Genomic DNA, 13,003 nt, shown 5'->3' on the forward strand with positions numbered 1-13,003 from the left:
TACAGTTTACACAGTTGCTCAATTTGACCGGTGCCCGGGATTACAACTATGTGGGAACACAGGCCATAAGGTACTCAGAGTGTCATGGATACTGGCTCTGTGACCAGGTGTTTTGTGCGTGTTTTAGTTATATTCTTTGATTATTGTAATTCATGTGTTCTATTTTCAGTCCTAGGATTTTGGACGTTCTGTTCCTTGTCTCGTCGCTCTTGTCTCCATATTCCCTCTGTCTCTCCAGTAAGTCATGTTTCTGTCTCAATGTCTTGTCTGCGTCTTTGTATTTGTCTTGTGTTTTATTTTGATAGTCCATGTCCTGTGTGCAGTGTATCGAGTTGTGCTTCCTCTTATCTCGTTAGGTCTGATTTGCCCCAAGCTGTGTTACCACCTGTTCGCCATCCTCTCGTTGTCCGGCTTGTGTTTAAGTCCTGTGTTTTTCTTTTGCAGTTGTTGTGTTGTCTCTTTGCCTCCTGTTTTGCAGTGTTAATAGTCTCCATGGTCAGGTTGTTTGTTTTGCATGAGTTTATTTGATGAAGTGTTTTTCCCAGCAATAAAGCTGCCATACGTTTCCGTGTTCGAGTCCTGCAATTGGGTCCTCCCTCCTGCCTGCTACACAGCAAACCTTGACACTGAGAGGAACAGCACTTGTCCCTCCTGCTTATTGTGGAGTGTAGCCTTTGTTTTGCTCAGAGATTTCATTGTGATGACAGACAGAACTGCATAGTGAAAGTGAAGCTTATGAGAAACCATGGAGTCATTATTCTATGGCAAGTACATTGTCCAATCAAGATTTCTTTTAAATTGATAAGATGATGCCAAAAATAAAGATTATTTCCTGTTTTAAATGATGTGTAAGTGATTGATCTGTCAAATTTATCAAATCAGTTGAAAAAGCAGAATTTGTCTCTTTTTTTCTTACCTTCTCAAGTTTTCTGAAAGTTCTGATCTCCAATCCTTTATCACTTCTTTCAGGACGTTAGTCTGCTCACTGTTCTTCAAGGGAGATGTCCCCACAGATGCATACTACAACCAGTAAGTGCTTCCTTCTTGCTTTGTTCGTGTGAAGTAGAAAAGCTTTTACTTCATGAAGATTTATTTAATCATGCAAACTGTACAACTTCCCTGAAAACTAGCTCAAATATTGAACTATGATTACCTTGCTAGCCCCAAGGTGCAAGTTTTTCTGCAAACCCCTCAAAAATCACTAAATGCTTACGTTCAACTCAGAAAGAGAATGTTTGGCATTTCTGCTTAAACAGTGACTGCAATAATTGCTTGTTGAAAAAGCTGACAAATAGTTTTGTGTGAATCAACAAAAAGCTCCACTGAGTAACCGTTTCAGCTTTTCATTTTCTTAAATTCATAGCAATTTTAGCATCTGTAATCATCGCAATTAAGTTGGAAATAGACTGACAAACTCAGGATCCACTTTCTGGCATTTTTCTGGTCTTTCAACTACATTACACATTCTCTGTGCACAATGTTTGCTCAGTTGTCACTGGGGATACATCTGTTGACAAGTTAAAGAATAAACTTTCCAGGTAAAAGGATTTGGAGATGATCTTTTAACCTCTAAAGTCAACCTGCAGGAAGAAAGCAGAGCTACTGTTCTATATCATCTTTGTGCAGTATGATACAGTTTTTATATGGCAAAAGGCCAATAGTGAGGTGACTTGTAAACCTTGGTTGGCCTGAGGCAGAGCAGTTCAGCACACTGTAGTACTGATGACTCACTACATGCAGCACTATGTTTTCCTTTTCTTTGAATGTCAGATAATGCCAAGCAGTTTCTGTGCATGCTCTGCTGCATTACAGATACATATTATAAAGTATAGAGCAATAGACATATATACCTCATTAAACTGTTGGTTGGTATAAGCATGATGTCATGCTGCAATTTTGTAAATTAGGATGTCATAAATTTGCACATGGTTGTATGAATGAAAATCCCACTGCGTCTCTTGAGGAAGTCTTCCAAATTTCTGAGAGCTTTAGTTTGCTTGACGCTGGCTTAGACCCGGTGCAATGACTGACGAGGTGGTATGAGAGAGGGTGTTGAGCTAATTGCTTCTGATTGCATATGATGTGAATTAAACGATCTCCCTACTTTGCTTCTTTTCTCGGATTGACTGTGTGTGCCTGTGACCGCACATGTGTACAGTGTATACGTCTTGCCTGCACGTGCAGGTGAAGTCATGTGTAGGGGTGTGTTTTATTAATACATTTTTTTTTTGATTGAGTCTTTGAAATCCACTAATGTGAATCTAGTCAGTGGATGCCTACAGTCTGAGGAAATCAAGTGGAAAAGTGTGAAAAGCTTGGGTTGTTCAGGTGCAAGGCTTTGTAGTTATAAGGTCTTTGATATTTGGCAACTTTATAAAGCTAAGCCAGACAGGGCGTGCAGGATAGGAGCAAGAGCAATTACCTCAAAGCTGATCTAGGATGCACAAAACTTGCATGAAAATTCACTGACATTTCATTTTAAGTATATTCATTTTTTTTATTATTCAATTTGCTAGCTTGCTGTAAATTCAAGCAGAGGTTAAAGTGGGATTCTGCAGGCAAGTGCTTCATTAAGGAGACACGCCTCACTCAGTTTATTTGTATTATGAGCTCTGCAAGATTTGTCTTTTGTTCTGAGTTTGCTCTTTGTAGATTTACCCAACTGCATTCTACAGTATTAAAACTCCCGAATCACCCTTCATTGTTTTGTTTTGTTGCGAAACCGAGAAATAAGTGTAGAGATTTTCTGAGTTATTCACAAATGCAGTGTATAAAACAAAAAGCTTTGTGCAATTCTAATGAGCTTGAAAGTGAACATTTGGTATGGCCATTTTTTTCACTATAGCCTAAAGTCTCTTAGGGAGGATTCATTGTAGTTTCTTTAAATAATCATCAGAAATAGTTCTCCAGGCTTCTTGAAAGACATTCAAAGCTCTTTTGATGGTGGCTGCCTTTTGTTCTGTTCTCTATCAAGATGAACCCACACTGCTTCAGTAATATTAAGGTCCAGGCTCTGGAAACCAAAGTGTTTGTCTGGTTTTTCTATGCATGTATGCATTTATTGTATTGGCGGTGTGGGATTACCAATCAGATGCCTTCTAGATGATACTGCATGGTCAATCCAAGTATGACTGCTTTCCTATGTTCTTAATTTCTCCATTTTTGACAAGCTCCAACACCACTGGCTGAAATGCAGACCAAAACTATGACAGAGCTTCCAGACGACTGTAGACAATTACTGCTGTCTTGACTGTCTTAATCTATTCTGTGGACAGTAACATTTTAAACCAGAAATTTCACATTTCAAATCAGCACTCCCTAAAACCTGCAGCCACTGATTGCCAGTGTTCTTGTGGAATTTGGCATAGCTCAATCTTTTCATCTTCTTTCAGAATGGCTTCTTGACAAGCACCTTTCCACTGAGACCATTTCTGATGCACCATACTGAAAATGCCAGGATTGTGGTTAAATGCTCACCTTGATGGTGGAAAAATGTATCAGAGGAATTTTTCATAGTTTCAACAAAATAATTTAGAACAAAAGACCTTTAGAAAGCCTCCTTCGTCTTAAACTTGTTCAGGAAGTTTAAGACGAAGGAGCCAAGGGCTGTTTACCCATTCACTTATATAACCCTGATGTCTTTTTGAAACTAGAGTGACTCTTTGCGAGCCATTAAAACCATTAGACCTGGATAAATGTGGTGTAAAATTGTTCACTTTATTACTACTTATCATTGCCTATGAAGCATTCCCTAAAGTCTGAGTTTTTTCATCACTGACATAGCTGGTATATAACATATTTTGGTGAAAGCAACTGCATGATAGTTCCTAAGCTAAATATAGTGTGTACATATACAGTAGAAAAGGATGTAAAAGCACTACTGAAGGTTAAACCCTCCAATGGTGTTTAGCATATGAGAATAGATTCCCATTTTTGATATTTGCTGTAATTTCTTGTAGATTTCACTATTCATTATCATTACTGATAATGGCATTTGGCATACTGGGGAATCTTTTTTAAAAATCCAGACTCCTCGTGGATATAATTTTAGTATTAATAAGAGAAAAAAGAGGATTCTAGTAAACAAAAATCATGATGGGCACACACTTCAGATAAATTCAGTTCCAGTTTTCCAAATGGGGAAGAAAATGCAAAAGAGTTGCAGATTCTCTTAGAGTGAAATGATGCATAAATATGGATTAGAAAATAATGCATAATTAATCTATCATGTTGCGCTGTAATGTGTGCTTTTACATATATACATAATAAATAAACAGTGAAGATTCTAGGATTTAGAAGTGGAATTTATTTAGTAATAAAGTCAAAGAAAATTTGGGTATTTTTCACTAAAATGCTCACTCTAAGGGGATCAGTGTGTGCAGAGTGGGTTTGTGGTGGTTCAAAATGGTTTTGTTGTGTATATTTATGGGATTTTGCACATGCATGTATGTTTTGAGCTCCTCATAATTCGGTCTGAATGCAAGTACATAAATCATTCAGTTATAGAGCAGCAACACGTGATCAGAAGTTGAAGAGACCTAAATCTTGTCGAGCACACATTGAATCTGTTTAATCAAACACACAGCAGTTGGAACAAGCAGCACATAAACTTAAGCACGACGCCTAAGACTTCCAGCAGTCAGCGTGAACACTGATGAACACTCTGTTATAGACCAAACTTTCCTGGTGGTTTTTGTTAGGCCGCCAACATTCACTGGCATGAGTTTACATTGTGTCAACCCCCATGTTTTAGCAATAGCACAGGGCCCATATTCTGCCCACTGGCAAACCACACTGTTGTTTGTTTCTCGCCTAATGTCTTTGCTTACATCAGTGGTATTTCAATAAGCTATTTAACATGATTTATCGATATACAAAATTCAATAATGGTATTTGGTAATTACCCTTCGATGGCCCATCGCAACAGAATGAAATCCCAGCAGCGATAAGAATTAGGGTAGGACCGCTCAGAGTCTAGATGATGAAGATAAGATGGAGGCTTGGCTGTAGTGACTTGGGAGTAGGTGAGCTGAATGCAGGAGTCTGCTGTTTAGGGAGAATGGAAGATGAGCAGGGCAGTTTAAAGTAGGCATAGTGGAGGTTGATTGGCTTGAAGAAGGCAGCCAGGATGATGATTGGACTATACTGTAGCGATGATGTCAGCATTGACTTTTACTGCATGGGAAAGTGGAAGGGATGTAAAAGAACTGAGTAGAAGCCAAATGCCTGGGAAAGCAGACTGATGACTGAATACAGATCTTATTGAACTTATGTAAAAGCTTCATTTATATCCATCACTGCTAACCGGTCGCAGCAGATCGCTGCCCCTGCATCAGACTGGCTCTGCAGGATGTTTCTTCCTGTTAAAAGTGTGTGTGGGGGGGGGGGATGGGAAGTGGGAGAGAATTTTTCCTTCCCACTGTCACCAAATACTTGCTTAAAAGGGGTTGTTTAGTTGTTGGGATTTTCTTTGTTGTTGTAGGGTTTTTATCTTACAATATAAAGCGCCTTGAGGTGATTGTTTTGTTTGGTGCTATATGAACAAAATTGAATTGAATTTCATAATATGAAGTTATTCGTTATCACATACATTCCTGTTTTTGTTGTCAGACAAATGTACAGGCATGAAACGGTGACACAAATGTAAACCACCCTTTTAGTCCATTGTCTAACTTGCGCCTCTTCTTGGCTTTTGTGCAGTTTTGGCTTATTGTTAGTGAAGGATATCCTGTAGCAATATACAATATGAAAAAATAAAGTGTTTTTAACATTAAAGGATGCAAACTTGTCCTTTTAGCCCTCCCACAATGAAGTTTCAAATACAGTTGTTTATTTTTACCCTATAAGTCGTATTTAATACCGACAGTGATACTTTTAATAAACTTTGCCAAAGATGATGGCAGCTCAATGTGTTTTATCACATGGGATTGTAGTAGTGGTCACAGATAACAGAAACATATGCATTCTCCTGTTAAGCAGCACAACCCGGACTGATTGTGGATCAGCTAGTTCACTCACCAACTGAGAAGCTCTTCACTAGCGTACATACTGCCAGGTGGCTGATTGCTGAATGAGGCTAGCTGTGCACTGGCTCCTCATAAGAAATGGGTGGCAGCTGAGCTCTTGATACACCCACACAATAGACAGACCTGCTAGAGCTGTAGCGGACAGATTTGTTTCTAATTTTAGTTCTGCACACAACCATAGTTTTTAATCAAACAATTGAGATGCGACTGAAGTAAAGAATATCAACTTTAGTTCAAGCAGTTCCGAAACAATTTACACCATTGACTGTTTAAACTTTTACAGCCTTCCCATTTTCCCATTTGCTGTCCTTGACAACCTGACCTCTAGAGCCCATGGACATCACCAAATATTCTGTTGGCTCCCTTAAGATGTTTTACTGCTTTGATGGAGCCATTTGAAGGGACATCTTATTCCTTTGTCTTGAGAATATCTTGGGTTGCTTCTGAATTGTGCTTTGGGTTTATAGCCATTTGCACTGATCAGTTTTGTAGCATTTGACTGAATCTGAGGAGAGAGCATAGCCCTGTACATTTCAGAATTCATCCTGCTACTTCCATCAACACATCATCATTTAACTCTAGTGACCTGGTTCCAGTGGCAGTCAGACATTCCAATTCCCCTCTACCATGTTCAAGAGACAATTTGGTGTCATTTGAAACACGAGTAGTTAAGTTTCCCTGTGAATATTTTCCTCTTTTTATTAAGAAGAGGAAAGTATCCTCTTTCCATCCTTTTCCAAGAAACTGTGCAGGATCTTTTAGATGTTTTCTGGCCTAAGTCAAATTCAAATGTCCTGTTCTGTGTGTAACCAGTGGTTTGCACCTTTTTGTAAATGGACTGATTCTTTTATATAGCGCTTTTCTACTGTCCCGGAGTACTCAAAGCACTCTATACAACATGCCATATTCACCCAATCACACCCATTCTCACAAGCACTTTATCTACACTCAGTGCTTTCTAAGTACATTCACACACATTCACACTCCGATGGATGCATCGGAGAACAAGTTGGGGTTAGTATCTTGCCCAAGGATACTTGACATGCAGAGCCAGGGATCTAACCAACCTTCTGACCAGTAGGTGACCTGCTCTACCTCCTGAGCTACAGAGGGTTTTTGTAAACCCTCTGTTTACAACAAGGTGCATTCACGAAGGCCTCTTGACTGCACCCACCAGAGGGTTTACTTCAGGGGTGTCAAACTCCAGGCCTGGAGGGCCAGTGTCCTGCAGGTTTTAGATCTCACCCTGGGTCAACACACCTGAATCAAATGATTAGTTTATTACCAGGCCTCTGGAGAACTTCAAGACATGTTGAGGAGGTAATTTAGCAATTTAAATCAGCTGTGTTGGATCAAGGACACATCTAAAACCTGCAGGACGCCGGCCCTCCAGGCCTGGAGTTCGACACCTGTGACTTAGATGTAGGGAAGATGGGTTTTCTCAACCATGGAAATAATTCTGTCATCATGCATTTCATATCTGCAGTCTTTCGGGCCTTTTGGTGTTGCTTTGCCTTGCCCAGTTCATTCCTGTTGTCTAAGAATGCAACATATTCTTGATCTAACAACAGATTCTTTTTTCTTTTTTTTTTTCTTTTCCCTCAAGGACCTCAAGTTGAAACTTTCTGTGGAAAAAAAGCAAGTTCAATACTTGAAATCACCTCCAGATCTATTTAACTTATAATGAAGTAATGAGGGGACAAAGCTTTATCTGCCCATCCAGCTGCTGCTCTGTCAATTGTCCAATTGCTTTTGAGCCTCTGGAACTTTGTATAAAAATGTCTGTAATTCCCAAACGGTTAATGTAATACTTTTATTAAAGCTGAAAGTTTGTCCTTCAATTTTATCTTTATCATACAGAGGCCAGATTACAAGATTACAGATTATTGTCATTATCCAGTTTATCTAAATATTGACTGCTTGCTTTCCTATCCTTCACTTTTTTTAAAAGAAGTGTTTCAAAACCAACTCTTCCACAACTTACCTGCTCATTTGCTTTTAACTGGTTGGATTTTTTTCCCAAATCGCAGAGTCAAGTTAAGCTGTCTGCTACTGGATACAAAGTCAGCTGTAAAAAGAAACTGTTGGGTATTATTAGGCTATTTACTGCTCCATTTGTGGTTTTATGGCTGACGTGATGCTCTCAGGAAATGAGTTTGAAAATGCTTTGTTAGCGGGCAGAGGATTATGAGATTGGGGTCCCAGAAATAGTTTGGCTGCACAGTAGGGCACTGAAACTCAGTAATTACAGAATCTCTCCTGTTTCCTGTGTTGCTACTGTCTCATTTTAAACATGTTTATGAACTGGAATACTGTAATGTCACACGGTTTTCTGACCTTATCATAACTGGGTGCAAATCAATACAAAGCTGCTTTGAGCGAACATACTAACTAGGATAAAATATTTCTATTCTGGTCAGGTCTCTTTCAGGAGGATGATACCTAACATCACTAGGGCCCGAAGGTCACTAAATTGCAACTGCTTCTTGAAATACTCTTCAAAAATTCAAAATACTCTTGTATTTGTAAATCAACTAGTTATCTCCAAAGTATACTACATTATAGTGTCTAGTAGTGTCTAGTTCTTGGATTGTTTAGCTTGTTGTTCCAAAATTTGTGGAACAAATGGCTCAAGAGTTGGGAGTTCGCCTTGTAATCGGAAGGTTGCCGGTTCGAGTCCCGGCTTGGACAGTCTCGGTCGTTGTGTCCTTGGGCAAGACACTTCACCTACCGCCTACTGGTGTTGGCCAGAAGGGCCAATGGCGCGATATGGCAGCCTCGCTTCTGTCAGTCTGCCCCAGGGCAGCTGTGGCTACAACTGTAGCTTGCCTCCACCAGTGTGTGAATGTGTGTGTGAATGGGTGGATGACTGGGTGTGTAAAGCGCTTTGGGGTCCCTAGGTGGGACTAGTAAAAGCGCAATACAAATACAGGGCATTTACCATTTACCAAAATTTCCTTTAGATGTTTAGTTAGTTGACTGGTGTCTGTGATAACCAAAACGTATTCACATTATTTTCACACTAATCAAACCAGTTAGTGACCCTTGGGCTCTAGTGATGTTGGGTATCGTCATCCTGAAGGAGACCTGACCAGAATAGAAATATTTTATCATAGTTGGGGGTGATCACTCAAAGCAGCTTTGTATTGATTTGCAATGACTCTTGCTTTAAGAGGTTACGGGCAGCCAAACCATCACAGCAAAATGCTTCCCGCAGCGTGACGGAGCAACTGGGCTCTCCAGCTCTGTGGGTCAAGCATTCTGGCCTTTACAGTTCTCTTGCTGTGTGCCATACATGCACTCTCCCACTTTTCGATGATGACTTATCTGACCATGTTTGGTTTTTGTTGACCTGTGTGACCATTTATTTCATCACTAAACTCTGATGTGCATTTTTCTTTTAATGAGGGGTTGATTTATGGGATCGTCATGGCTGAACATCAGTTTTGGCCAGGATTCACCCTGTTGACTAATCGGCCTATTGGAAAATAAAATAACATTTTCTGATGTCTGTGATGTGCCACGTCAATTTTGTTCTGGCTTGATGTTCAAAGATATAGTGATGAAAAGATGACTTGTATTTTAAAAAAAAAAAAAATAATCATTTCTTATGCTTAGGAGGGGATGGTTTATAATCAGTTAATACCAAAATTGTTATTTTGAGCATTTTTGCTTAAAATAATAGTATCTGTGCATTCCTACATAATCCCTGGCAACATAAATGTTAATGGGCTTTTTCTGCAACAGTCTTGCCATTCACTTGAGCTTCTCTGTTATTCCTTACGTGTTACGGTAATGCACGAGTACTGTGCGTTTAGTGTCCTGTCGAATGTCCAATAGATATAAATGCAAAAACATGGTCAAACAAAGAAAATGCAACATAGACAATACATTACAGTAAAAGTTTTGTGCTAAGCTGGTTGCCACCCATTTATATAAAATGCCCAAATATACTCTGCATAGTATATCTAGTATTGTCAGTATTCGTAATGGTTTTCTTAAATTGTTTAGGCCACATCTTTACTGACTAAAATTACAAATTTTATACATGTACATTATATCTAAGATTTTTCTTTTAGCTAAGTATTTACCATGCTAACACATTATCCCAATGAATACTTCACATCATGCCTTCTTAGTATTAGGATGTTAGGCCAATGGACAACGGTGTTGTAGATTGAAAATGGTCAAAGCGATTGGTGACAAATTGTTCAAAAATATGCAATTTTAGCTCATTTCCATATTGATGCAATCAATGACTGTAATAATTATGAGATTCATAATGAACTGAATCTGCCTCGTTATGGTTTCATGTGGCGTGTCAATGTATAACCGACACCTGTGCCGCAAACTGATCCATAATCACTACATGACAGAAAACGGAGATGTTCTGACTGTGGTATGCTAATTACAGCTTAATGTGACCGCTCTTGGAGAGTAACTCATTTGTTCCTCTCTTTTCTTTTCACGGGATTTTCGGGAAGTGGTAGACCTAAAACTTGTGCATACTTTATAATTTAACACTGTTTAAGCTGTTTGGCTGATATATCTATCTATGCTATGTAATATTGTTGTTGTTGTTACGGTAAGTGCTCTTAATTGGAGGGACACTGATTGTAGGGTTGCGATCATCGTGATTCACAGAGATGATGTCAGATTAAGCAACAAATATTCCCCAAGTTTAATATGAATATAACTTTACTAATTTACTGTTTGTTTCTTTGTTTTAAAAAAAGAGAATTTTTTTCCAAGATTTAAATCTTTGTCCATTTTTTTTCCTTTTTAGTTCTTTCTGAGGTGCTGACACTACAGGGAGTGCAGAATTATTAGGCAAATGAGTATTTTGTCCACATCATCCTCTTCATGCATGTTGTCTTACTCCAAGCTGTATAGGCTCGAAAGCCTACTACCAATTAAGCATATTAGGTGATGTGCATCTCTGTAATGAGAAGGGGTGTGGTCTAATGACATCAACACCCTATATCAGGTGTGCATAATTATTAGGCAACGTCCTTTCCTTTGGCAAAATGGGTCAAAAGAAGGACTTGACAGGCTCAGAAAAGTCAAAAATAGTGAGATATCTTGCAGAGGGATGCGGCAGTCTCAAAATTGCAAAGCTTCTGGAGCGTGATCATCGAACAATCAAGCGTTTCATTCAAAATAGTCAACAGGGTCGCAAGAAGCGTGTGGAAAAACCAAGGCGCAAAATAACTGCCCATGAACTGAGAAAAGTCAAGCGTGCAGCTGCCAAGATGCCACTTGCCACCAGTTTGGCCATATTTCAGAGCTGCAACATCACTGGAGTGCCCAAAAGCACAAGGTGTGCAATACTCAGAGACATGGCCAAGGTAAGAAAGGCTGAAAGACGACTACCACTGAACAAGACACACAAGCTGAAACGTCAAGACTGGGCCAAGAAATATCTCAAGACTGGTTTTTCTGTGGTTTTATGGACTGATGAAATGAGAGTGAGTCTTGATGGGCCAGATGGATGGGCCCGTGGCTGGATTGGTAAAGGGCAGAGAGCTCCAGTCCGACTCAGACGCCAGCAAGGTGGAGGTGGAGTACTGGTTTGGGCTGGTATCATCAAAGATGAGCTTGTGGGGCCTTTTCGGGTTGAGGATGGAGTCAAGCTCAACTCCCAGTTCTACTGCCAGTTTCTGGAAGCAGTGGTACAGGAAGAAGTCTGCATCCTTCAAGTAAAACATGATTTTCATGCAGGACAATGCTCCATCACACGCGTCCAAGTACTCCACAGCGTGGCTGGCAAGAAAGGGTTTAAAAGAAGAAAAACTAATGACATGGCCACCTTGTTCACCTGATCTGAACCCCATTGAGAACCTGTGGTCCATCATCAAATGTGAGATTTACAAGGAGGGAAAACAGTACACCTCTCTGAACAGTGTCTGGGAGGCTGTGGTTGCTGCTGCACGCAATGTTGATGGTGAACAGATCAAAACACTGACAGAATCCATGGATGGCAGGCTTTTGAGTGTCCTTGCAAAGAAAGGTGGCTATATTGGTCGCTGATTTGTTTTTGTTTTGTTTTTGAATGTCAGAAATGTATATTTGTGAATGTGGAGATGTTATATTGGTTTCACTGGTAAAAATAAATAATTGAAATGGGTATATATTTGTTTTTTGTTAAGTTGCCTAATAATTATGCACAGTAATAGTCACCTGCACACACAGATATCCCCCTAAAATAGCTAAAACTAAAAACTACTTCCAAAAACATTCAGCTTTGATATTAATGAGTTTTTTGGGTTCATTGAGAACATGGTTGTTGTTCAATAATAAAATTATTCCTCAAAAATACAACTTGCCTAATAATTCTGCACTCCTTGTACGTACGTTTCCAGGTCTCCCAAGTTCAGATGCGAAGCTCGTATTTGCATTCGGCTCATTCTTAACATGGAGGCTATGTATAATTTGACCGTTAAGCCATGGCGCCAGTTTAAAAAGAAAATTGCTGCACCATTTTATGCTGATTTCAACCTGCATGAAGCATTTCAATCTACATAATGTCCTTGTCACATAGTGCCATGGGGGCAGCTTGTCTCTGGTCTCAGTCTCTTTTCTTTCACTTACTATTTCCCCCTCTCTCGGCTCGCCTGTCCCACTCAGTCTTTGCTTTTTTCTGCACACTCTTTTCTCAGCTTATGTTTATGTCATGCTTTATTTCTTTGTCTCTGTCTGCCATAATAAAATACAAGCGTAGTAGTGCTGAATATGTTTGGATAGATACAATGTAAGTTATCATGTGATTGGACTCGCTACATAGACAAATGCCTAAATGTTGACTGACTGCACACAGTTGCACCAAAACCCCTTGTGTATAGATTTGTGGCTGAATCTCATGGACATAAACAAACACACATTCCCATTCTTCATGTGTAGCTTTTTTTTTTTTTTTTTTGACAGTGGCCACAGGATTTAATTGTGTTCCTGTCAGAAATATCAATTGTTCAATTTCT

The 13,003-nt window shown here is 39.4% G+C and overlaps 1 protein-coding gene across 1 annotated transcript in view; it reads left to right on the forward strand.

Moving 5' to 3' along the window:
- The first annotated feature begins 406 nt into the window (after window positions 1-406).
- LOC113019378 (leucine-rich repeat-containing protein 51-like) overlaps window positions 407-13,003 on the forward strand; it is a 136,751-nt gene continuing 124,154 nt past the window's right edge. Inside the window, exons 1-2 of the mRNA XM_026163061.1 lie at window positions 407-764; window positions 970-1,029. Of these exons, the coding sequence (XP_026018846.1) occupies window positions 1,002-1,029 (28 nt within the window). The 5' untranslated portion in view covers window positions 407-764; window positions 970-1,001. The remainder of the gene's footprint in view (window positions 765-969; window positions 1,030-13,003) is intronic.

Source organism: Astatotilapia calliptera, chromosome 3 (genome assembly GCF_900246225.1).
Source record: "Astatotilapia calliptera chromosome 3, fAstCal1.2, whole genome shotgun sequence".
In the NCBI taxonomy this organism is placed as follows: domain Eukaryota; kingdom Metazoa; phylum Chordata; class Actinopteri; order Cichliformes; family Cichlidae; genus Astatotilapia; species Astatotilapia calliptera.